Genomic DNA, 25,434 nt, shown 5'->3' with positions numbered 1-25,434 from the left:
AGGCAGATATATATTATTACTGTATAAAACCTAGCAGTACTACTGATTTCTCTGAGAGTGAGGCAGATATATATTATTACTGTGTAAAACCTAGATATATATTATTACTGTATAAAACCTAGCAGTACTACTGATTTCTCTGAGAGTGAGGCAGATATATATTATTACTGTATAAAACCTAGCAGTACTACTGATTTCTCTGAGAGTGAGACAGATATATATTATTACTGTATAAAACCTAGCAGTACTACTGATTTCTCTGAGAGTGAGACAGATATATATTATTACTGTGTAAAACCTAGCAGTTCTAATGATTTCACTGAGAGTGAGGCAGATATATATTATTACTGTGTTAAACCTAGCAGAACTACTGATTTCTCTGAGAGTGAGGCAGATATATAGCTTTTAGCAAAATAAACATTATTATTTTTCTCTCTGAAATGAAACATCAAGTGAAAGACATTGAACAAATACATGCTGTCATTGAACGACCACATCTCATGATTAGATAGTGAAAAAAACATCTCATTCATAATTTCTATAAACAATAAAAGCTCATTTACGAACATTTCTGAAAAGTGACATATAGCGTTTTGGAATCTGAGCTCAGAGTAGATGAGAGATGTAATGTTTGTCTCTGTTGTGTTGAAGCCCAATCAAGCAGGAGAGACCAGCCTCCCCTGTTCCCAGCTGTGTGTCCATGAAGAGTTACCGGTCTATGGAACATCCGATAGAGTTTAGAGAGGGAGACTTTTCTACTGAACAAAGGTAAGAAGAACTCATGGGTCATGGTCAGTGAGTTAAACAACACTGTCTCTAGTCATTTCTCCTCTCCCATTTTCCCATTTATTGTTGTTGTTTTCATAATCCATAGGCTAATCCTTTTGTCCATTCTCATAGTCCTAAAACAATATTAAACAAACACAACATTCCCTCAGTGTGTGTGTGTGTGTGTGTGTGTGTGTGTGTGTGTGTGTGCTTAAATGTAAATGTAATGTAAATGTGTGTACTCCCTGGATGAGGAGATGTAATCTCATGTTTCGTCCACAGAAACCAACAGGAGAGATCAGAGTCAGAGATTCTCAGTGGTCAGTCTTCCCAGAGTCATCAAACAGACCTGGCCTCCATATTCAGTGTATGTGGTCCTGTTATGTACATTTGTTTTTGTTTTCCTCAAGTAAAGTTGATCTGTCAATCATTCATTAATGTGTTGATGAGAAAGCATTTATTATCTTGCTTAACTTATTTACTTTATTTATTTCAGTTGCTTGAAGATAAAATTATGACATTTGTGAAGAACGAGCTGAAGATGTTCAAGAGGATTCTTAGTCCAGAACTCCCAGAAGGCTTTGAGAGTCAGAAGCAGGATAAGGAAGTGGTGGATGCTGAAGATGAGAAGCAGGAGAGCAGTGCCAGAGAGGGGGCTCTGAAGATCACACTGCACATCCTGAGGAAAATGAACCAGAAGGAGCTTGCTGACACACTGGAGAAATGTAAGATCTGTCTGCCTCATGTTGAATGGTGTTTTATAACATTTAAAAGCTGTAGCTAAAGTACAGCTAAAGTAGCTGTGTAACTCAATGATATTGTAGCAGCCTTAACACAACACCTAGTGACCTCATCAAGTAGCAGCAGGGATGTGTTGTGGTGATTCATTTAGAGAGAGAACATTAATAATACCATCAATAATACCAATAATAATATAATCAGTCACACCAGTCTGTAATGCATTATGAATACATTTACACATTTATACAGTCAGTTAAGAGAATACATTATTATAATTTACAACTTTATAACAGTCCTACAATACTGTAGACATTAAAACAGACGTAATATTAATATCCTCTGTGTTATTTCTAGATTCAGATGAGCTTGCTGTGATTTGCCAACGTGAACTCAAATCTAATCTAAAGAAGAAGTTTCAATGTGTATTTGAGGGGATCGCTAAACAAGGAAACCCAACACTTCTCAATAAGATCTACACAGAGCTCTACATCACAGAGGGTGGAACAGGAGAGGTCAATAATGAACATGAGCTGAGACAGATTGAGACAACAACCAGGAAACAAGCAAGACCAGAGACTGCAATCAAATGTAATGACATCTTCAAACCCTTAACTGGACAAGACAAACCTATCAGAACTGTGCTGACAAAGGGAGTCGCTGGCATTGGAAAAACAGTCTCTGTGCAGAAGTTCATTCTGGACTGGGCTGAAGGAAAAGCAAATCAGGATGTCCAATTTGTATTTTCATTTCCTTTTCGGGAGCTGAATTTGATGAAAGAGGACAAACACACTTTCATTGAACTTCTTAATCACTTCTCAATGGAAACCAAACAATCAAGAATCTCCATCTACGACAAGTACAAAGTTCTGTTCATCTTTGATGGTCTGGATGAGTGCCGACTGCCCCTAGACTTCCAGAAGAACAAGATCTGTTGGGACGTCACAGAGTCAACCTCAGTGGATGTTCTGCTGACAAATCTCATCAAGGGAAATCTGCTCCCCTCTGCTCTCCTCTGGATAACTACCCGACCTGCAGCAGCCAATAAGATCCCTTCAGGGTGTGTTGACCAGGTGACAGAGGTACGAGGGTTCAATGACCCACAGAAGGAGGAGTACTTCAGGAAGAGATTCAGTGATGAGGACCTGGCCAGCAGAATCATCTCACACATAAAGACATCAAGGAGCCTCCACATCATGTGCCACATTCCAGTCTTCTGTTGGATTTCTGCAACAGTCCTTGAACACATGCTGAAACATAAGAGAGAAGAGATGCCCAAGACTCTGACTGAGATGTACACACACCTTGTGGTGTTTCATACCAAACAGAAGAATGAAAAGTATCTTGGGAAAGAAGAGACAGGTCCACACTGGAATAAAGAGATCATTCTGTCACTGGGAAAACTGGCTTTTCAACAGCTTGTGAAGGGCAATCTGATTTTCTATGAAGAAGACCTGAAAGATGCTGGCATTGATGTTAATGAAGCCTCAGTGTACTCAGGATTGTGCACACAGCTCTTTAAAGAGGAATGTGGGCTGTACCAGGACAAGGTGTACTGCTTTGTTCATCTGAGCATTCAGGAGTTTCTGGCTGCTGTATATGTGTTCCTCTCATTCATCAACAACAATGAGAATCTAATGGACAAACTGCAATCAACGTCCAGGAACTTTTCTGTGAGGATCAAACAAAGGCGTAAAGTTACTGTCTACAAGAGTGCTGTGGATAAAGCCTTACAAAGTGAGACGGGAAACCTGGACCTTTTCCTCCGCTTCCTTCTGGGCCTCTCACTGGAGTCCAATCAGAAGCACTTACGAGGTCTACTGACAAAGACAAGAAGCAGCTCACAGAGCCATGAAGAAACAGTCAAGTACATCAAGGAGAAGATCAGGAAGAATCTCTCTCCAGAGAGGAGCATCAATCTGTTCCACTGTCTGAATGAACTGAATGACCATTCTCTAGTGAAGGAGATCCAAAGATTCCTGAGCTCAGGAAGTCTCACAAAACCCAACCTGTCACCTGCACAGTGGTCAGCTCTGGTCTTTGTGTTGCTGACTTCAGAAAAGGAGCTGGATGTGTTTGACCTGAAGAAATACTCCAGATCAGAGGAAGGTCTTCTGAGGCTGCTGCCAGTGGTCAAAGCCTCCAGAGCTGTTCTGTGAGTAAATAAAATGACATTTAAGAACTAATCACCAGGAAGAAATATGTATTATAATATGTATATCATATTATATTGAAAAACATATTGAATAAATTAATTGATTTTCACATTAGCATAACAATATGACCATACAATTCTAGGAAACGAAAGATTATTTGAGAAAATTAACCAAATGCATCTACCATTGTCCTTCTACACTACTGGTGTTAAATTAACAGTGTGTTTGTGAAGTCATGATGATCTCTTTGTCAGGCTGTCAGACTGTGGAGTCACAGAGGAAGGCTGTGCTTCTCTGGTCTCAGCTCTGAGGTCAAACCCCTCACACCTGAGAGAGCTGGATCTGAGTAACAATGACCTGAAGGATTCAGGAGTGAAGCTGCTCTCTGCTGGACTGGGGAATCCCCACTGTAAACTGGAGACTCTGAGGTCAGTATTATCAGATATGAAAGCACTTTATGTATGTAGTTCTCCCATTTGAAAAGTCGTAATTATTCGGTTATATTCAGTGATCCCAGGGTGCTTTATGAGTAGTGATCCCAGGGTGCTTTGTGAGTAGTGAGTAGTGATCCCAGGGTGCTTTATGAGTAGTGAGTAGTGATCCCAGGGTGCTTTATGAGTAGTGATCCCAGGGTGCTTTATGAGTAGTGAGTAGTGATCCCAGGGTGCTCTATGAGTAGTGAGTAGTGATCCCAGGGTGCTTTATGAGTAGTGAGTAGTGATCCCAGGGTGCTTTATGAGTAGTGAGTAGTGATCCCAGGGTGCTTTATGAGTAGTGAGTAGTGATCCCAGGGTGCTTTATGAGTAGTGAGTAGTGATCCCAGGGTGGTTTATGAGTAGTGAGTAGTGATCCCAGGGTGCTTTATGAGTAGTGAGTAGTGATCCCAGGGTGCTTTATGAGTAGTGAGTAGTGATCCCAGGGTGCTTTATGAGTAGTGAGTAGTGATCCCAGGGTGCTTTATGAGTAGTGAGTAGTGATCCCAGGGTGCTTTATGAGTAGTGAGTAGTGATCCCAGGGTGCTTTATGAGTAGTGAGTAGTGATCCCAGGGTGGTTTATGAGTAGTGAGTAGTGATCCCAGGTTGCTTTATGAGTAGTGATCCCAGGGTGGTTTATGAGTAGTGAGTAGTGATCCCAGGGTGCTTTATGAGTAGTGATCCCAGGGTGCTCTATGAGTAGTGAGTAGTGATCCCAGGTTGCTTTATGAGTAGTGAGTAGTGATCCCAGGGTGCTTTATGAGTAGTGAGTAGTGATCCCAGGTTGCTTTATGAGTAGTGAGTAGTGATCCCAGGGTGGTTTATGAGTAGTGAGTAGTGATCCCAGGGTACTTTATGAGTAGTGAGTAGTGATCCCAGGTTGCTTTATGAGTAGTGAGTAGTGATCCCAGGGTGCTTTATGAGTAGTGAGTAGTGATCCCAGGGTGCTTTATGAGTAGTGAGTAGTGATCCCAGGGTGCTTTATGAGTAGTGAGTAGTGATCCCAGGGTGCTTAATGAGTACTGATCCCACAGTGCTTTATAAGTAGTGAGTAGTGAGTAGTGCTGAACAAATGTCAGTGCTTTTATCATATCTGCATTTCCTGCACTCATTTGCAGTAGTGGATGAACACACACAACCCACAAACCAATTCTTCATTTATGAATAGATATGTCAGTTTTCAGGACACTGATATATCTAAAAAATTTGAAAAAATATACTGCCACAAGTTTCACCGACAAAGAATAGCAAGGTGATTTTAATATGATTTGACTCTTTGCAGGCTGTCAGGCTGTCTAGTCACAGAGGAAGGCTGTGCTTCTCTGGTCTCAGCTCTGAGGTCAAACCCCTCACACCTGAGAGAGCTGGATCTGAGTAACAATGACCTGAAGGATTCAGGAGTGAAGCTGCTCTCTGCTGGACTGGGGAATCCCCACTGTAAACTGGAGACTCTGAGGTCAGTATTATCAGATATGAAAGCACTTTATGTATGTAGTTCTCCCATTTGAAAAGTCGTAATTATTCGGTTATATTCACTTATAGTGTATTAAAGTAGTCATACGTTTAGTATTTGGTCCCATATTCCATGGCTGCACTTCACTTGTATTGTCAGTAAGAATAGAAGATGTTTCTGAACACTCATATCTGCATTTCCTCCACTCATTTGCAGTAGTGGATTAGCCCCCCAGCCCAGGCAATACTTTGATCATTTGTCATTTCTAATAATGATATGTGAGCGGACCAAGTAATTGGGCGTCACTCTAAAGCGGGAAGGTGGAATAAACGAGTCAGGAGTAGGTTTTCTTGATTGAACACCGTTCTCTATTGAGGGCATTTGGTCAACACAAACAGTCCAACATAATCAATGAAAATCTTCCAAGGAAAAACATACATCTTCTTCTCCAGATGAAACAGGAACACAATAGGCTTATCTTTAAACTACAACAAATAGTCACGGGATTGTCACCGTCTTAGTGGTTCTTCCTGGATAGCTCCTCTGTCTCGGTGGCCATCTTCCAGAGATAGTTTCCCCCCCCCCTTTCTCTGCTGGTTCCATTCTCTCTCTTATAGGGGAAGGAGAGTATGTCATTAGTACCGTCAGCTGTGCTTAATTGCCTCTGGTTACCTCGTCTCCCATGCCTTGTTGGGCTACTATCCATGAGCCCAGCCTGCCCTCTGGTTACCTCGTCTCCCATGCCTTGTTGGGCTACTATCCATGAGCCCAGCCTGCCCTCTGGTTACCTCGTCTCCCATGCCTTGTTGGGCTACTATCCATGAGCCCAGCCTGCCCTCTGGTTACCTTGTCTCCCATGCCTTGTTGGGCTACTATCCATGAGCTCAGCCTGCCCTCTGGTTACCTCGTCTCCCATGCCTTGTTGGGCTGCTATCCATGAGCTCAGCCTGCCCTCTGGTTACCTTGTCTCCCATGCCTTGTTGGGCTACTATCCATGAGCTCAGCCTGCCCTCTGGTTACCTCGTCTCCCATGCCTTGTTGGGCTGCTATCCATGAGCTCAGCCTGCCCTCTGGTTACCTTGTCTCCCATGCCTTGTTGGGCTACTATCCATGAGCCCAGCCTGCCCTCTGGTTACCTCGTCTCCCATGCCTTGTTGGGCTACTATCCATGAGCCCAGCCTGCCCTCTGGTTACCTCGTCTCCCATGCCTTGTTGGGCTACTATCCATGAGCCCAGCCTGCCCTCTGGTTACCTCGTCTCCCATGCCTTGTTGGGCTGCTATCCATGAGCTCAGCCTGCCCTCTGGTTACCTCGTCTCCCATGCCTTGTTGGGCTGCTATCCATGAGCTCAGCCTGCCCTCTGGTGGTCCTTCCACAGATATGTTAATTTATGAATAGATATGGCAGTTTTCAGGACACTGATATATCTAAAAAAATTCACCACCAAAGAATATCAGTGTGATTTTAATATGATTTGACTCTTTGCAGGCTGTCAGGCTGTCTAGTCACAGAGGAAGGCTGTGCTTCTCTGGTCTCAGCTCTGAGGTCAAACCCCTCACACCTGAGAGAGCTGGACCTGAGCTACAATCACCCAGGAGACTCAGGAGTCAGACTGCTCTCTGCTGGACTGGAGGATCCACACTGCAGACTGGAGAAACTCAAGTATGTAGAGGGTTTATGTCAATGTTCATATCAGACATGTTGGACTTATCAGAGTTATGTGCTGAATGTGTGTGTGTGTGTGTGTGTGTGTGAGTTCAGGTGTATCCCTCATGACTGTCTGTTCTTCTGCTTACCGCTACAGTGTGGAACATGGTGGAGAGAACAGAATGAAACCTGGACTTAGAAAATGTAAGTGTTGACTGCTGTGAAGAATATGACTAAGAATAAGTCTTAATTCAAGTAAAGTCAAAGTCAAAGACCACCATCATTACTGACTTGGTCATATTAAATATCAGCTGTAGTTCTACAGAAGCAGAAATCAGGGACACCAAAGTTTACAAAGAGTTGCTTTGACTGTGTGTGTGTGTGTGCGTGCGTGCGTGTGTGTAATTAAAGGGAATAAGTGTGTTTTATATTACCATACAGTATAACATATGATCATTCAACAAGTCTCAAGTTACCTTAACTTCTCCTTTTGATACCTAGAAACATCTACATTAAATGAATGAGTGAAAAGTGAGTTAACATTCTAATGTGAATGATGATGATTTCTAATATTGTGTCTGGTTTCATCCATCAGATGTCTGTGATCTCACACTGGACCCAAACACAGTAAACAGACACCTCTCTCTGTCTGAGGAGAACAGAAAAGTGACATGGAGAGAGGAGCAGCCGTATCCTGATCACCCAGAGAGATTTGAGGACTGTGAACAGGTGCTGTGTAGAGAGGGTCTGACTGGGCGCTGTTACTGGGAGGTAGAGTGTAGTGGGAGAAGGGCTGGTATAGGAGTGACATATAAAGGAATCAACAGGAGAGGAGGGGTTAAGGACTGTCGTCTTGGATACAATGACAAGTCCTGGAGTCTGTTCTGCTCTGTCAACAGTTACATTGCCAGGCACAATAATAATCCCACTACCATAGACGTCCCCTCCTCCAGCTCCCACAGAGTAGGAGTGTATCTGGACTGGCCAGCCGGCACTCTGTCCTTCTATAGAGCCTCCTCTGACACACTGACCCACCTGATCACATTCACCTCCACATTCACTGAGCCCCTCTATCCAGGGATTGGGGTTTGGTGGGAAGGCGACTCAGTGTCAATAATAACCTGACACACACACACACACTGGACACACACACACAGGACACACACACACAGGACACACACACACAGGACACACACACACACTGGACACACACACACACTGGACACACACACACTCTGGACACACACACACACACTGGACACACACACACACACTGGACACACACACACACTGGACACACACACACACACACACTGGACACACACACACACTGGACACACACACACACAGGACACACACACACACTGGACACACACACACACACACACAGGACACATACACACAGGACACACACACACAGGACACACACACACAGGACACACACACACACTGGACACACACACACACACACACAGGACACACACACACAGGACACACACACACAGGACACACACACACAGGACACACACACACACTGGACACACACACACACTGGACACACACACACTGGACACACACACACTCTGGACACACACACAATGGTCACACACACACACTGGACACACACACACACACTGGACACACACACACACTGGACACACACACACACTGGACACACACACACACACTGGACACACACACACACTGGACACACACACACACTGGACACACACACACACACACACTGGACACACACACACACTGGACACACACACACACTGGACACACACACACAGTGGACACACACAGACACACACACTGGACGCACACACACACTCTGGACACACACACACACACACTGGACACACACACACACTGGACACACACACACTGGACAAATACACACGCACACACACACTCTGGACGCACACACACACTCTGAACACACACACACACACTGGACACACACACTCTGGACACACACACACACTCTGGACACACACACACACTCTGGACACATACACACAGACAGGACACACACACACAGACAGGACACACACACACACACTGGACACACACACACACACTGGACACACACATACTCTGGACACACACACACACACTGGACAAATACACACACACACACACACAGGACACACAAGCACAGGACACACACACACACTCTGGACACACACACACACACTGGACACACACACACACACTGGACACACACACACACTGGGGACACACACACACTCTGGACACACACATACACTGGACACACACACACTGGACAAACACACACACTCACACACACTGGACAAATACACACACACACACAAACACACACACAGGACAAACACACACTGGACAAATACACACACTGGGGACACACACACTCTGGACACACACACACTGGACAAACACACACACTCACACACACTGGACAAATACACACACACACACAAACACACACACTGGACACACACACTCTGGACACACACACACACACTGGACACACACACTCAGGACACACACATTCTACACACACACACACACTCTGGACACACACACACACTGGACACACACACTCTGGACACACACACACTCTGGACACACACACACACACATTCTGGACACACACACATTCTGGACACACACACACTCTGGACACACACACACACAGGACACACACACACACACACATTCTGGACACACACACACACTGGACAAACACACACACAGGACACACACATACACACTGGACACACACACACATTCTGGACACACACACACTCTGGACACACACACACACAGGACACACACACACACACATTCTGGACACACACACACACTGGACAAACACACACACAGGACACACACACACACACAGGACACACACATACACACTGGACACACATACACACTGGACACACACACACACACACTCTGGACACACACACACTCTGGACACACACACACTCTGGACACACACACACACACACATTCTGGACACACACACACACTGGACAAACACACACACAGGACACACACATACACACTGGACACACACACACTCTGGACACACACACACACAGGACACACACACACACAGGACACACACACACACACAGGACACACACACATACACAGGACACACACACATACACAGGACACACACACACACAGGACACACACACACACAGGACACACACACACACAGGACACACACACACACAGGACACACACACACACAGGACACACACATACACAGGACACACACACACACTGGACACACACACACACTGGGGACACACACACACTGGACACACACACACTGGACACACACACACACTCTGGACACACACACACTGGACACACACACACACACACTGGACACACACACACACACACACTGGACACACACACTGGACACACACACACACACACTGGACACACACACACACACACTGGACACACACACTCACACTGGACACACACACACACTGGACACACACACACACTGGACACACACACATTCTGGACACACACACACTCGACACACTGGACACACACACTCTGGACACACACACACACTGGACACACACACACTCTGGACACACACACACACACACTGGACACACACACACACACACACACACTGGACACACACACACACTGGACACACACACACATTCTGGACACACACACACTCAACACACTGGACACACACACTATGGACACACACACACACTGGACACACACACACTCGACACACACACACACACACACACACACACTGGACACACACACACACTGGACACACACACACACTCTGGACACACACACACACACTCTGGACACACACACACACTCTGGACACACACACACTCTGGACACACACACACTCTGGACACACACACACACACTCTGGACACACACACACTCTGGACACACACACACTCTAGACACACACACACATTCTGGACACACACACACACACATGCGCGTCTTTCTATAGTTGTGAGGACCTCTTACAACAACACTGTTAAAATACCAATGTAATCATGTGTTGTCTTTTATGTTGAAAAACAAATTGTATAATTATATCTGGACATACGCTTCATAGTTGTACAAGTATACAAGGATATATTGTACTTTTCATAATAAAACACACTTGAAACAAGAAAAGCTTGTTAATTGTGAAAACAGTTTGTTTATTGATTTTACGTTTCCTCTGTCAGGTTGATGTTAACCTGCGACTGGTTGAAACATGAAACAAATATGAAATGAAATACAAAACAATTAAATATGTGGAATAGAATTAAACAAATTGTACAATTAGTACAACAGTGTGTTGTGATGCAGAGTGTTGTGTTACTATAGCAACAGAGTGTTGTGATAGTAACAGAGTGTTGTGATGCAGGGTCACTATAGCAACAGAGTGTTGTGATGCAGGGTCACTATAGCAACAGAGTGTTGTGATGCAGGGTCACTATAGCAACAGAGTGTTGTGATGCAGGGTCACTATAGTAACAGAGTGTTGTGATGCAGGGTCACTATAGCAACAGAGTGTTGTGATGCAGGGTCACTATAGTAACAGTGTTGTGATGCAGGGTCACTATAGCAACGTAGTGTTGTGATGCAGGGTCACTATATCAACATAGTGTTGTGATGCAGGGTCACTATAGCAACGTAGTGTTGTGGTGCAGGGTCACTATAGCAACAGATTTCTCTCTGTTCTCTGCTCTCTCTGCTCTCTCTTCTCTGTTCTCTGCTCTCTCTGCTCTCTTTTCTCTGTTCTCTGCTCTCTCTGCTCTCTTTTCTCTGTTCTCTGCTCTCTCTGTTCTCTGCTCTCCCCCTTCCTATGATCTCTCTGCTCTCTCTGCTTTCTCTCTGCTCTCTGCTCTCCCTGATCTGTCTCTCTGCTCTCAGCTCTCTCTGCCCTCTCTCCCTCTGCTTCCTCTGCTCTCTCTCTCTCTTCTCTCTGTTCTCTGCTCTCTCACTCCCTCTGCTTCCTCTGCTCTCTCTTCTCTCTGTTCTCTGCTCTCTCTGTTCTCTGTTCTCTGCTCTCTCAGCCTGCTTTCTGCCTGCTTTCTGCTGTCTCAGCTCTCTGCTCTCGTTTCTTTGCTCTCTTTCTGCTCTCTCTCTCTTTCCCTGCTCTCTGCTCTCTCTGTGTGCTCTGCTCTCTTCTCTCTCTCACACACACTCTCTGCTCTCTCTGTTCTCTGCTCTCTCCCTCTGCTCTGTCTGCTCTATCTCTTATATCTGTTCTCTGCTCTCTCACTCCCTCTGCTTTCTCTGCTCTCTCTTCTCTCTGTTCTCTGCTCTCTCTCTTATTTCTGTTCTCTGCTCTCTCTCTTCTCTCTGTTCTTTCTGCTCTCTCTCTCTGCTCTCTCTGTTCTCTGCTCTCTCTCTGTTTTCTTCTCTCTCTACCCACTCTCGCTGCTCTCTCTCTCTATTATCTCTGCTCTCTCTGCTCTCTTTGATCTCTCTCTCACTCTCTGCTCTCTCTCTTTGCTCTCGAAGCCTGCTCTCCGCTCTCCTCCCCCTCCCTCTCTCTCCAATGCTCTCTGCTCTCTCTCAGCCTTCTCTCTGCTCTCGCTCTTTGCTCTCTCAGCCTGCTTTCTGCCTGCTTTCTGCTCTCTCAGCTCTCTGCTCTCTTTTCTCTGCTCTCTCTCTGCTCTCTTTTCCCTGCTCTCTGTGTGCTCTGCTCTCTTCTCTCTCTCACATACACTCTCTGCTCTCTGCTCTCTTCTCTCTCTCACACACACTCTCTGCTCTCTTCTCTCTCTCTCTCCCACTCTCTGCTCTCTCTCTCCCACACTCTCGGCTCTCTCTCTCCCACACTCTCTGCTCTCTCTGCTCTCTCTCTCTCTCACACACTCTGCTCTCTCTCTCTGCTCCCTCTTTCTCTCCCACACTCTATGCTCTCTCTATGCTCTCCCTCTCTCTCCCACACACTCTGCTCTCTCTCTCACCCACACTCTGCTCTCTCTCTGCTCTCTCTCCCACACTCTCTCCCACACTCTCTGCTCTCTCTATCTCTCTCTATCTTAACAGTGGTGCAGTTTGGACAATCACCACTTGATGGCAGTGTTAAACCAGAAGTGATGAAAACAACATCACTGCAGAGAGAGAGAGTCTAATATACTGATATACAGAGAGAGAGAGAGAGTCTACTATACTGATATACAGCAGCAATCAGAATGTATTCAGACCCCTTGACTTTTTACACATTTTGTCACGTTACAGCCTTATTCTAAAATGGATTAAATGTGTTTTCCCCTCATCAATCTACACACACAACCGATAATTACAAAGCAAAAACTGTTTATTTTATGTGTGAACATTTTTATTAAAAAAAAACTTAGATATCACATTTACAGAAGTATTCAGACCCTTTACTCAGCACTTTGTTGAAGCACCTTTGGCAGTGATTACAACCTTGATTCTTATTGGGTTATGAGGCTACAAGCTTGGGCACACCTGTATTTGGGGAGGTTCTCTCATTCTTCTCTGCAGATCCTCTCAAGCTCTGTCAGGTTGGATTGGGAGCGTCGCTGCACAGCTATTTTCAGTTCTCTCCAGAGATGTTTGATCGGGTTCAAGTCTGGGCTGTGTATTAGCCACTCAAAGGCATTCAGAGACTTGTCCAGAAGCCACTCCTGCGTTGTCTTGGCTGTGTGCTGAGGGTCGTTGTCCTTTTGGAAGGTCAACCTTAATCACAAGTCTGAATCTTGTTTCTCATGGTCTGAGAGTCCTTTAGGTGCCTTTTGGAAAACTCCAAGCGGACTGTCATGTGCCTTTTACGGAGGACTGGCTTCCATCTGGCCACTCTACCATAAAGGCCTGATTGGTGGAGTGCTGCAGAGATGGTTGTCCTTCTGGAAGGTTCTCCAATCTCCCATCGGGTTCTTGGTCACCTCCCTGGCCAAGGCTCTTCTCCACTAATTGCTCAGTTTCACAGGGCGGCCAGCTTCAGGGCGGTTCTTCATGATGCTCTCTACGCTTTTAACGGACCTCTGAGACTATCACAGTGCAGGTGCATTTATACGGAGACTTGATTACACACAGGTGGATTGTATTTATCATTAGTCATTTAGGTCAACATTGGATAATTCAGATCCTCACTGAACTTCTGGAGAGAGTTTGCTGCACTGAAAGTAAAAGGGGCTGAATAATTTTGCACGCCCAATTTTTCAGTTTTTGATTTGTTAAAAAAGTTTGAAATATCCAATAAATGTCATTCCACTTCATGATTGTGTCCCACTTGTTGTTGATTCTTCACAAAAAAATACTGTTTTATATCTTTATGTTTGAAGCCTGAAATGTGGCAAAAGGTCACAAAGTTCAAGGGGGCCGAATACTTTCGCAAGGCACTGTATAGACCACCCGATAGAACCCAGGTCTAATCTCTCTATTACTACTAGCCACTACTACTGCTACTATATATATATATATATAGACCACCTGATAGAACCCAGGTCTAATCTCTCTATTACTACTAGCCACTACTACTGCCACTATATATATATATATAGACCACCTGATAGAACCCAGGTCTCATCTCTCTATCACTACTAGCCACTATATATATATAGACCAACTGATAGAACCCAAGTATCATCTCTCTATCACTACTAGCCACTACTACTGCCACTATATATATATACATATATATATATATATATATATAGACCAGCTGATAGAACCCAGGTCTCATCTCTCTATCACTACTAGCCACTATATATATATATATATATATATATATATATATATATATATAGACCACCTGATAGAACCCAGGTCTCATCTCTCCATCACTACCAGCCACTACTACTGCCACTATATATATATATATATATAGACCACCTGATAGAACCCAGGTCTCATCTCTCCATCACTACCAGCCTAGAAAAAGGCAGAACAAAGCTTGCTGAAGAAAGAGGGGGGAACAGAAAGTTAGGTCGTCATCAGACATCCAATAGTCAGAGGAGGTTTGAGCTCTGATCAGTTATCCGGCCAAGGCTTCATGCTCTGTCCTGCTGCAACGTTATTTGAACTGATCTGGGACCGTTTTCCCAACAGCATCTTAAAGCTCAGTTCATCGTTAAGAACCTTCCTAACTACTGGTAGGGCCTATAATGGGCTTCTGAGTAGTCGCAGCGGTCTAAGGCACTGCATCACAGTGATAGAGGTGTCACTACAGACCCTGGTTTGAATCCAGGCTGTATCACATCTGGCTGTGATTGGGAGTCTCATAGGGCGCAGCACAATTTGGCCCAGCGTCGTCCAGGTTTGGCCCGGTGTCGTCCAGGTTTGGCCCGGTGTCGTCCAGGTTTGGCCCGGTGTCGTCCAGGTTTGGCCCGGCGTCGTCCAGGTTTGGCCCGGCGTCATCCAGGTTTGGCCCGGCGTCATCCAGGTTTTGCTCAGCGTCGACCAGGTTTGGCCCAGCGTCGTCCAGGTTTTGCCCAGCGTCGTCCAGGTTTGGCCCAGCGTCGTCCAGGTTTGGCCCAGCGTCGTCCAGGTTTGGCCCAGTGTCGTCCAGGTTTGGCCCAGCGTCGTCCAGGTTTGGCCCAGTGTCATCCAGGTTTGGCCCAGTGTCGTCCAGGTTTGGCCCAGCGTCGTCCAGGTTTGGCCGGTGTCGGACGTCATTGTAAAGAAGAATTTGCTCTTAACTGACCCAGTTAAATGAAGGTCACATAAACACATTTAATAAATAATAATATGTTCTGTGAACTGATCTGGGACCAGTTAAATGAAGGTCACATAAACACATTTAATACATAATATAATGTTCTGTGAACTGATCTGGGACCAGTTAAATGAAGGTCACATAAACACATTTAATAAATAATATAATGTTCTGTGAACTGATCTGGGACCAGTTAAATGAAGGTCACATAAACACATTTAATAAATCATATAATGTTCTGTGAACTGATCTGGCACCAGTTTCCCAACCGCATATTAAGGCAAAGTTAACCTTCATAGGAGCATCGTTAAATCTCTTTTCCAAAACCATCGTTATTCAGGTTGCACCTGAAAACAGTTGTAATGTACCTCCTGCCTCAGCCCAGGCATAGAGCAGAGAAAACCATGGTTATTCAGGTTGCACCTGAAAACAGTTGTAATGTACCTCCTGCCTCAGCCCAGGCATAGAGCAGGGAAAACCATGGTTATTCAGTTTGCACCTGAAAACAGTTGTAATGTACCTCCTGCCTCAGCCCAGGCATAGAGCAGGGAAATGCATTGTTAGATGCTTATCTGCCCTCCTGCGTCACGTTATACACAGAAGATCCCCGCTAAACAAAGAATCACATGGTTTATCAGTTGAGTACTGGATTGGGTGCATTTCATGTTCAATCAATTGACGTCTATTTTGCTACTTGTAGGCTACTGTCTGTAATTTGTCTCAGTATATTTTATGATGTGTAGCCTGGAAAATGATTTGTTTTATTTAATCAAGGTTAAAAGATTAACGTTTCAGCCTTCATCAGAATAATCACACAAAGCGAATAGACAAGTTAAATGTATTTCAGTATGATTGAAATAGGACTATAGCCTGCTGTTTATATTGTAATGTATTAAAGCAGTCATCTTGGTTTTAATTTGATATTAAAGTTTTACTTGAAAAGGTTAACAATGATTTTGGAAAACACCTCTGTTACGAACTCCCTGTCGGTGACTGTTGTCAGCACCTCACAACCCAAAGCTGTCCAGACCACTACCAATCAACCACAACCAGAGCTGAGAGTCTAGGAGGATCCATACACCTGCCTCTCAAACCCTCCCTGACCTGTGTGTGTTAACTCCTGAGAGTCTAGGAGGAACCATAAACCTGCCTCTCAAACCCTCCCTGACCTGTGTGTGTTAACTCCTGAGAGTCTAGGGGGAACCATAAACCTGCCTATCAAACCCTCCGTGTGTGTGTTAACTCCTGAGAGTCTAGGGGGAACCATAAACCTGCCTCTCAAACCCTCCGTGTGTGACCTGTGACCTGAAAGGACATCTGCCCATCCTTTCCACTCTGCAGGTCACACAATACTGTCAGTCTCCATCTAGCAGTTAGAGAGAGGAACATCTCTGTCTGTACTGTCAGTCTCCATCTAGCAGTTAGAGGAACATCTCTGTCTCTACAATACTGTCAGTCTCCATCTAGCAGTTACAGAGAGGAACATCTCTGTCTCTACAATACTGTCAGTCTCCATCTAGCAGTTACAGAGAGGAACATCTCTGTCTCTACAATACTGTCAGTCTCCATCTAGCAGTTACAGAGAGGAACATCTCTGTCTCTACAATACTGTCAGTCTCCATCTAGCAGTTACAGAGAGGAACATCTCTGTCTCTACAATACTGTCAGTCTCCATCTAGCAGTTACAGAGAGGAACATCTCTGTCTGTACTGTCAGTCTCCATCTAGCAGTTACAGAGAGGAACATCTCTGTCTCTACAATACTGTCAGTCTCCATCTAGCAGTTACAGAGAGGAACATCTCTGTCTCTACAATACTGTCAGCCTCCATCTAGCAGTTACAGAGAGGAACATCTCTGTCTCTACAATACTGTCAGTCTCCATCTAGCAGTTACAGAGAGGAACATCTCTGTCTGTACTGTCAGTCTTCCATCACCATTCCATTACCATTCCACTACCAATCCATCACCATTCCATTACCATTCCATCACCATTCCACTACCATTCTGTTTACCATTCCATCACCATTATGTTTACCATTCCATCACCATTCCACTACCATTATGTTTACCATTCCACTACCATTATGTTTACCATTCCACTACCATTATGTTTACCATTCCACTACCATTCTGTTTTCCATTCCATCACCATCCCACTACCATTCTGTTTACCATTCCACTACCATTCTGTTTTCCATTCCATCATCATTCCACTACCTTTCCATTCCCATTCCATCACCATTCCATCATCATTCCACTACCTTTCCACTACCATTCCATCACTATTCCATCACCATTCCATCACCATTCCACTACCATTATGTTTACCATTCCACTACCATTATGTTTACCATTCCACTACCATTCCATCACCATTCCACTACCATTCTGTTTACCATTCCACTACCTTTCCACTACCATTCCATCACCATTCCACTACCATTCTGTTTACCATTCCACTACCTTTCCACTACCATTCCATCACCATTCCACTACCATTCTGTTTACCATTCCACTACCTTTCCACTACCATTCCACTACCATTCCATCACCATTCCACTACCATTCTGTTTACCATTCCATCACCATTCCATTACCATTCCATCACCATTCCATCACCATTCCATCACCATTCCATTGCCATCCACTTCCACAGTTCTTTACTAAAAACGTATTTATTTGTTACATTTGACTGTGTAAAACTTAGCAGTACTACTGATTTCTCTGAGAGTGAGGCAAATATATATTATTACTGTATAAAACCTAGCAGTACCACTGATTTCTCTGAGAGTGAGGCAAATATATATTATTACTGTGTAAAACCTAGCAGTACCACTGATTTCTCTGAGAGTGAGACAGATATATATTATTACTGTGTAAAACCTAGCAGTACCACTGATTTCTCTGAGAGTGAGACAGATATATATTATTACTGTATAAAACCTAGCAGTACCACTGATTTCTCTGAGAGTGAGGCAAATATATATTATTACTCTGTAAAACCTAGCAGTACTACTGATTTCTCTGTGAGTGAGGCAGATATATATTATTACTGTGTAAAACCTAGCAGTTCTACTGATTTCACTGAGAGTGAGGCAGATATATATTATTACTGTGTAAAACCTAGCAGTACTACTGATTTCACTGAGAGTGAGACAGATATATATTATTACTGTGTAAAACCTAGCAGTACTACTGATTTCACTGAGAGTGAGGCAGATATATATTATTACTGAATAAAACTGTTACTGTAATTTAATGATGCCAATGTGTTTTCATTAATTCAAAACCCTTAATCTATTTTATGAGAATTTGTAAGATTCTTGTTTGCATAAAATAGACGGAGACCAGTCTTTTCAATAATAGGTAACATAATTTATTCTCGGAGCGCGCTGCCACTTCACCACGAGCAACAGTTTATATACAAAACATGACGTCATTTCATTGTTTTAACAGAATCCCCTCCTCTCGACAGGGACAAAGTGAGGTAAAAGTTCATTCTAACTTACTAACACACTCCCAGGTAACTTTTGACCCCTCAACATTATCGATCACCACTGAGCTGACAGTTCTAATTAACAGAAAAATTAGGAATGCACTCACTGTCTTATCTAAAAACCCCAGAGCTCAGTTCCGTAGGTTCAACCACAGGTTAACTACCTTATGTGTTTACACAGTCCACAACCCATTAGTTTCTGCCTAGTTGGAATGGTGTTCATTAACTTTAATTACTCCTTGTCCGTGTCTCACAATCCCTTCTTATGAACTCATATTGTTAATCAGATATAATAAAACAGAGTAAAAGTTTACTTAGTTACAGTTCTATTTTAAATGGGGATATTGTTTATTCATTTATTCATAATAATTCTAACAATCCACCCTAAAAATGACAAAACAATTCATACCATCATTAAACACTAAAAGGAAATGTCAATGATATCCTAGGAATAATACAAACCAATACACGTATGTACACACGATCAACGCCCGTGACTGTTTTAACCTACATCAGAATCAGAACACTTCTTATCAGGATTTTTCGTTACAATCGTCATTTCAAAACAGTCCATACATTGAAATATGAATAACCTAAATCTCCTAAACATCAAATATTGTCTCGTCAACATAATTAAAAGATCCGGATTCCTCCACTGGACCCGGGGTCCTGTATTCATCATTCCACTGGTCAGAGCTTAGAATTTGTCACCAAAGCCCCATATACTACCCACCATTGCGACCTGTACGCTCTCGTTGGCTGGCCCTCGCTTCATACTCGTCGCCAAACCCACTGGCTCCATGTCATCTACAAGACCCTGCTAGGTAAAGTCCCCCTTATCTCAGCTCGCTGGTCACCATAGCATCTCCCACATGTAGCACACGCTCCAGCAGGTATATCTCTCTAGTCATCCCCAAAACCAATTATTTCTTAGGCCGCCTCTCCTTCCAGTTCTCTGCTGCCAATGACTGGAACGAACTACAAAAATCTCTGAAACTGGAAACATTTATCTCCCTCACTAAGTTTAAGTACCAACTGTCAGAGCATCTTACAGATTACTGCACCTGTACATAGCCCACCAATAATTTAGCCCAAACAACTACCTCTTTCCCAACTGTATTTAATTAATTTATTTATTTTGCTCCTTTGCACCCCATTATTTTTATTTCTACCTTGCACATTCTTCCATTGCAAATCTACCATTCCAGTGTTTTACTTGCTATATTGTATTTACTTCGCCACCATGGCCTTTTTTGCCTTTACCTCCCTTATCTCACCTCATTTGCTCACATCGTATATAGACCTGTTTCTACTGTATTATTGACTGTATGTTTGTTTTACTCCATGTGTAACTCTGTGTCGTTGTGTGTGATGAACTGCTTTGCTTTATCTTTGTTATGGTTTTCTTCTGGTGAAGGAGAGGAGGACCAAAATGCAGCGTGGTTATTCATAAACATCTTTAATGAAAGATGAAACTACGAACAATATACAAAAACAAGAAAGGTGAAAAACCGAAACAGCCCTATGTGGTGCAACAAACACAGAGACAGGAACAATCACCCACCAAATACCTAAAGAATATGGCTGCCTAAATATGGTTTCCAATCAGAGACAACGATAACCACCTGCCTCTGATTGAGAACCACTCCAGGCAACCATAGACTTACCTAGACTACTATACTAAACACAACCCCATCAATCTACAAAACCCCTAGACAAGACAAACACATAATTCACCCATGTCACACCCTGGCCTAACCAAAATAATAAAGAAAACACAGAATACTAAGGCCAGGGCGTGACAGTACACCCCCCAAAGGTGCGGACTCCCGGTCGCACACTTAAACCCATAGGGCAGGGTCTGGGTGGGCGTCTGTAAGCGGGGAGCAAAAGAGCGGATTTAACCAACTCTGTACAAACCGGCGCTCCAGGGACAAGGTATGGGACCATTATACAGTTTTGTTATTAGTTATCAGCCTTTTTATTAGTTATAGATCTGTTGATAGCCTATGTTAAAACAAGGACAAATAATGTTTTTTCAGACTGCCCGGAGACAGACCCAGCAGAATCTGGAACGCTAGAGGGAAAAAGTCACACACCCCCGGTTTCGGCGATTCGTCACAACAAGCGCCAAAAAAGCCGAGGTATTTTAACTATGTACTGTTAATATATATTATTATAACGGAAAGGTATTTGACATTTGTATGTAGCTAACATATATATTTTTATATCTAATAACGTAATTATGTATGTATTATTTTCATTCAGACTCCGGCGAAAAACGGCACAGACGGCAACATACATCTAGAGCTGGGGGATTCCGGCGCCCCGAGCATTCCGAATGAAACACCCAAGAGACCTGTTTTTAATGACATGTCAGATGTTGATGACCAGCTATTCTGTGATGCGGCCAACCTTATAGACCCAGTCAATTCTACGGCCTCAATACCTGCAGACGAACAAGAAAGGTTTTTCACATTATTTTCCAGGGCTTTGAAATCGAGGAATGTTTTGCTCTACAAACGACTGGGGGATTTAATTGAGAGACAGTACAGAGACGATATGTTATTCTGGCATAGAACAATTCCACGCATGTTAAACAGCAACCCCATTAAAAAACGCAAATACAGACGCTAAAATCATACATGTAACACCAACCATTACAGAAAGAAAAAAACGAACACTCTTAATTATCCAAAAAATGGCAGAACTAACGCAACACGGGGAGACAGTTGAATGCCTCTTATCCCAGATTCCAGACGAACTCCTAGAAGTTATAAGACGTATGAACGATTCAGGAACGTTAGATGAAAGCATATTAACACAGATTCCAGCCGAACTCTTAGAAATGATTAATCGTATGAAAACATGTTATCCCAGATTCCCGAAGCCCTCATAACCTTAATTAATCGTATGAACGCGAGTCAGACAATTTCGGCCCCGACAACCCCGACAACGATAGACAACCCGTAACGCCTAGGTCCGTAGAGTCTGAAACGCCACAAGATGTTTTTGGGGAATTGGACAATTATCTAATAAATCTGGCTGCAGATGTTCAGGATAGACGTGTCAGGGTTGTTTACAGGAATAAATTCAACAATACAGAGATTCGACAGTTTTTCAATTTCCTATGTGTGAATCAGAATCTTGACTATGCTGTATTTTACATGATGATAATGGACACTCTGAATGACCTGTTAGAAACAGCAAGAGATTATGGCGAACCTCGTGATGTCTTACAGTTGGAAATATGTGGAGATAGCCTGCATAATTCAGTATCTCTTATTTTACCCAATGGCGAAGCAGATCTTGAACAATTTACAGCGCTGGTAGAACGCCTTGTTCAGTCAAATTTAGCCATCATAGCCGATCGAACCCTAGAGCTTGTAGTGCAAATAATACGTCAACCACAGGGGGCGGGGGGCAGAGAAGGAAGCTTGATAGCCTAATGCAGTCAGAAATCATAAGCAATAAAAGGGCCTACCTCATAAACGTTCACAATCCCGATAATAAGCTATGTTTTGCAATAGGCCTATCGCATTTACTTAACCCCGGATGTACTGATCTGACGGCATTGCAAAAGGCTAGAGAGATCCAAACGGCGGTGGGTCTCGGGATCCATGAAGGCGTGGCATTCTCAGACATTGTCAAATTTGAAAACCTTCTGAATATCAAGATTGTGGTTTTGTACCACAGTAGAGCTAATGCAGCTCTCTTGAAGTTCCAAAACACCCCCCAACCGCACCCCCAGATTCTGTACTTTTATGTGCAAAACGAACATTACTATGCTGTTACAAACGTCACGGCGTTCCTAGGGGCAGCCTATGTGTGTAGATCCTGCCATACCGGCTACAGCCGAAAGGGGGGGCACTCGTGCCGTTATAACTGTTCGGTATGTCAGGATGCCGAGTGCCCTATGCAGACCCTAAACTTGACACCTTGTGAGGATTGCCATCGCACATGTCGTTCGACCTACTGTTACGATAAACACAAAATTGAAACATGGCACCCTAAGGCCGGTAAATCTGTAAGCATTTGTGCCATTAACAAGAAATGCCCAAAATGTCATTGCAATTACAGCCTTAAAATAGATATCCCTAAACCACATGTTTGTGGAATCCTACAGTGTCCAATCTGTAAAGGGGGTCTGAAAAGCAGAAATGCTGAAGTGGTTCAAGAAGTGACACACGAGTGTTATATTCAGCCCTTGGCTGAAGATGAACCTTCAGAGAAATATGTGTTCTATGATTTTGAGACAAATCAACAATCGGGGGATCATTTGCCTATTTTTGTATCTACCATGACATTCACGGGGGAAAAGTGGTCTGCAGAAGGATCCAATTGTGCACTACTCTTTCTAAAACATTTTAGAAAACCACAGTACCGAAACTTTACGTTCATAGCGCACAATGCTAGAGCCTACGACACGTACCTTCTTCTGAACCCCTTGATAAAGCAAGGCATAGCGCCGAGGGTCCTAGCGCAAGGGAGTAAAATCCTGTGTTTTGTAGATCCCGCCTTCAACCAGAGATACATTGACAGTTTAAGCTTCTTACCCATGAGATTGGCTCAAATGCCAGAGGCCTTGGGTTTTGAAAACTCTGTGAAAGGCTGGTTCCCCCACTTCTTCACATCTGAGGAGAATCTACACTATATAGGATCATATCCCAGCCCAGAAATGTATGGGTGTGATCAAATGTCTCCCAAAGAGCGAGAGAGATTCATGACTTGGTATGAGACAGTAAGACATGGCACCTTTGATTTCCATAAAGAGATGGAATCATACTGTGACAATGATGTGGTTATACTTCGTGAAGGATGCCTCAGATTCAGAGAAGAGGTAATCAAAGATGCAGGTATTGACCCTTGGAGTTGTACAACGATTGCATCGGCATGCATGAAAACATACCGTACACACTATATGCCGACATCCTCTATAGCGATCCCCTCGCCTGACAACTACCGACGCCAGTTCAAGGCCTACTCTAGTGGGTCCATTCAATGGCTAGAGTATATGGCCCAGGATAAAGACATTTTTATTCAACATGCTTTGAATCGAGGGGAGAAGGCGTTTGGCTCTTACCATGTAGATGGCTACACCAAGATTGACGGGGTTGAGACCGTGTATGAGTACAACGGTTGTTTCTTCCATGGTTGCAAATCTTGCTTTGTGCCCCAGAACATATGTGTCCTAACCCAAAAGACTTTTGGGGAAATGTACCGAGAGTTTCAAGACAAAGTTGATTCGTTACAGGCTACTTACGGTCTAAAAGTGGTTGTTTTGTGGGAGCACGAATGGACAGCCCTCAAAAAGTCTGATCCTCATGTTCAAGCATTCCTTTCCAGCTTTGACATCCCAGAACCTCTGGAGCCAAGACAGGCCTTGTATGGCGGCCGTACCAATGCTTTGACATTGAGGTATGTAGCGCAACCCGACGAGACAATAGGCTATGTGGATTTTACATCCCTTTATCCGCATGTAATGAGTTCCTCATGCTATCCTATAGGTCATCCTGAAATTATTCATCGTGATTTTGACTTACCTCAAAACTATTTTGGTCTGATCAAAGCAACAGTCTACCCTCCAAGGGGTTTGTTTATACCTGTGTTGCCTTACAGGGGCCCTCAAGGAAAACTTTTCTTTCCCCTTTGTCGCACCTGCAGTGAAAACATACAACAAAACCCATGTGATCACACAGATCAAGAAAGAGCACTGACAGGTGTATGGGTCACAGCTGAATTCTCTAAGGCTTTAGAGATGGGGTATCGTGTGGCCAAAATCTTTGAAGTATGGAACTTTCCAAAGAAATCAGACACTCTTTTTAAAGAGTACATCAAGACCTTCTTGAGATGTAAGCAAATGGCTTCAGGCTATCCTGCATCGGTCACAGATCAAGAAAGTAAAGACAGGTACATTCAAGACTATCATGACAGAGAAGGCATCCTTCTTGACCCTGACAGAATAGAGGTCAACAAAACCAAACGAAATGTGTCAAAATTGTAC

The 25,434-nt window shown here is 43.8% G+C and overlaps 1 protein-coding gene and 1 long non-coding RNA gene across 2 annotated transcripts; both read left to right on the top strand.

Annotated features, from left to right (window-relative positions):
- Positions 1 to 1,245: 1,245 nt before the first annotated feature.
- LOC135570296 (NLR family CARD domain-containing protein 3-like) lies at positions 1,246 to 4,157 on the top strand. The gene is made up of 3 exons (XM_065016419.1): positions 1,246 to 1,493; positions 1,864 to 3,661; positions 3,917 to 4,157. The coding sequence occupies exons 1-3, from the start codon at positions 1,283 to 1,285 to the stop codon at positions 4,140 to 4,142; spliced, it is 2,235 nt and encodes a 744-aa protein (XP_064872491.1). The 5' UTR covers positions 1,246 to 1,282; the 3' UTR covers positions 4,143 to 4,157.
- A 2,793-nt stretch (positions 4,158 to 6,950) lies between these two features.
- LOC135570299 (uncharacterized) lies at positions 6,951 to 8,452 on the top strand. The gene is made up of 3 exons (XR_010463507.1): positions 6,951 to 7,251; positions 7,394 to 7,440; positions 7,832 to 8,452. It is a non-coding gene; the product is annotated as an uncharacterized LOC135570299 (long non-coding RNA).
- The last annotated feature ends 16,982 nt before the right edge of the window (positions 8,453 to 25,434 follow it).

The sequence above is a fragment of the Oncorhynchus nerka genome, unplaced genomic scaffold (genome assembly GCF_034236695.1).
Source record: "Oncorhynchus nerka isolate Pitt River unplaced genomic scaffold, Oner_Uvic_2.0 unplaced_scaffold_1000, whole genome shotgun sequence".
NCBI classification, from domain to species: Eukaryota; Metazoa; Chordata; class Actinopteri; order Salmoniformes; family Salmonidae; genus Oncorhynchus; species Oncorhynchus nerka.
Note: the sequence above shows the minus strand (reverse complement) of the source record. Positions and strands in the feature narration are given on the sequence as shown.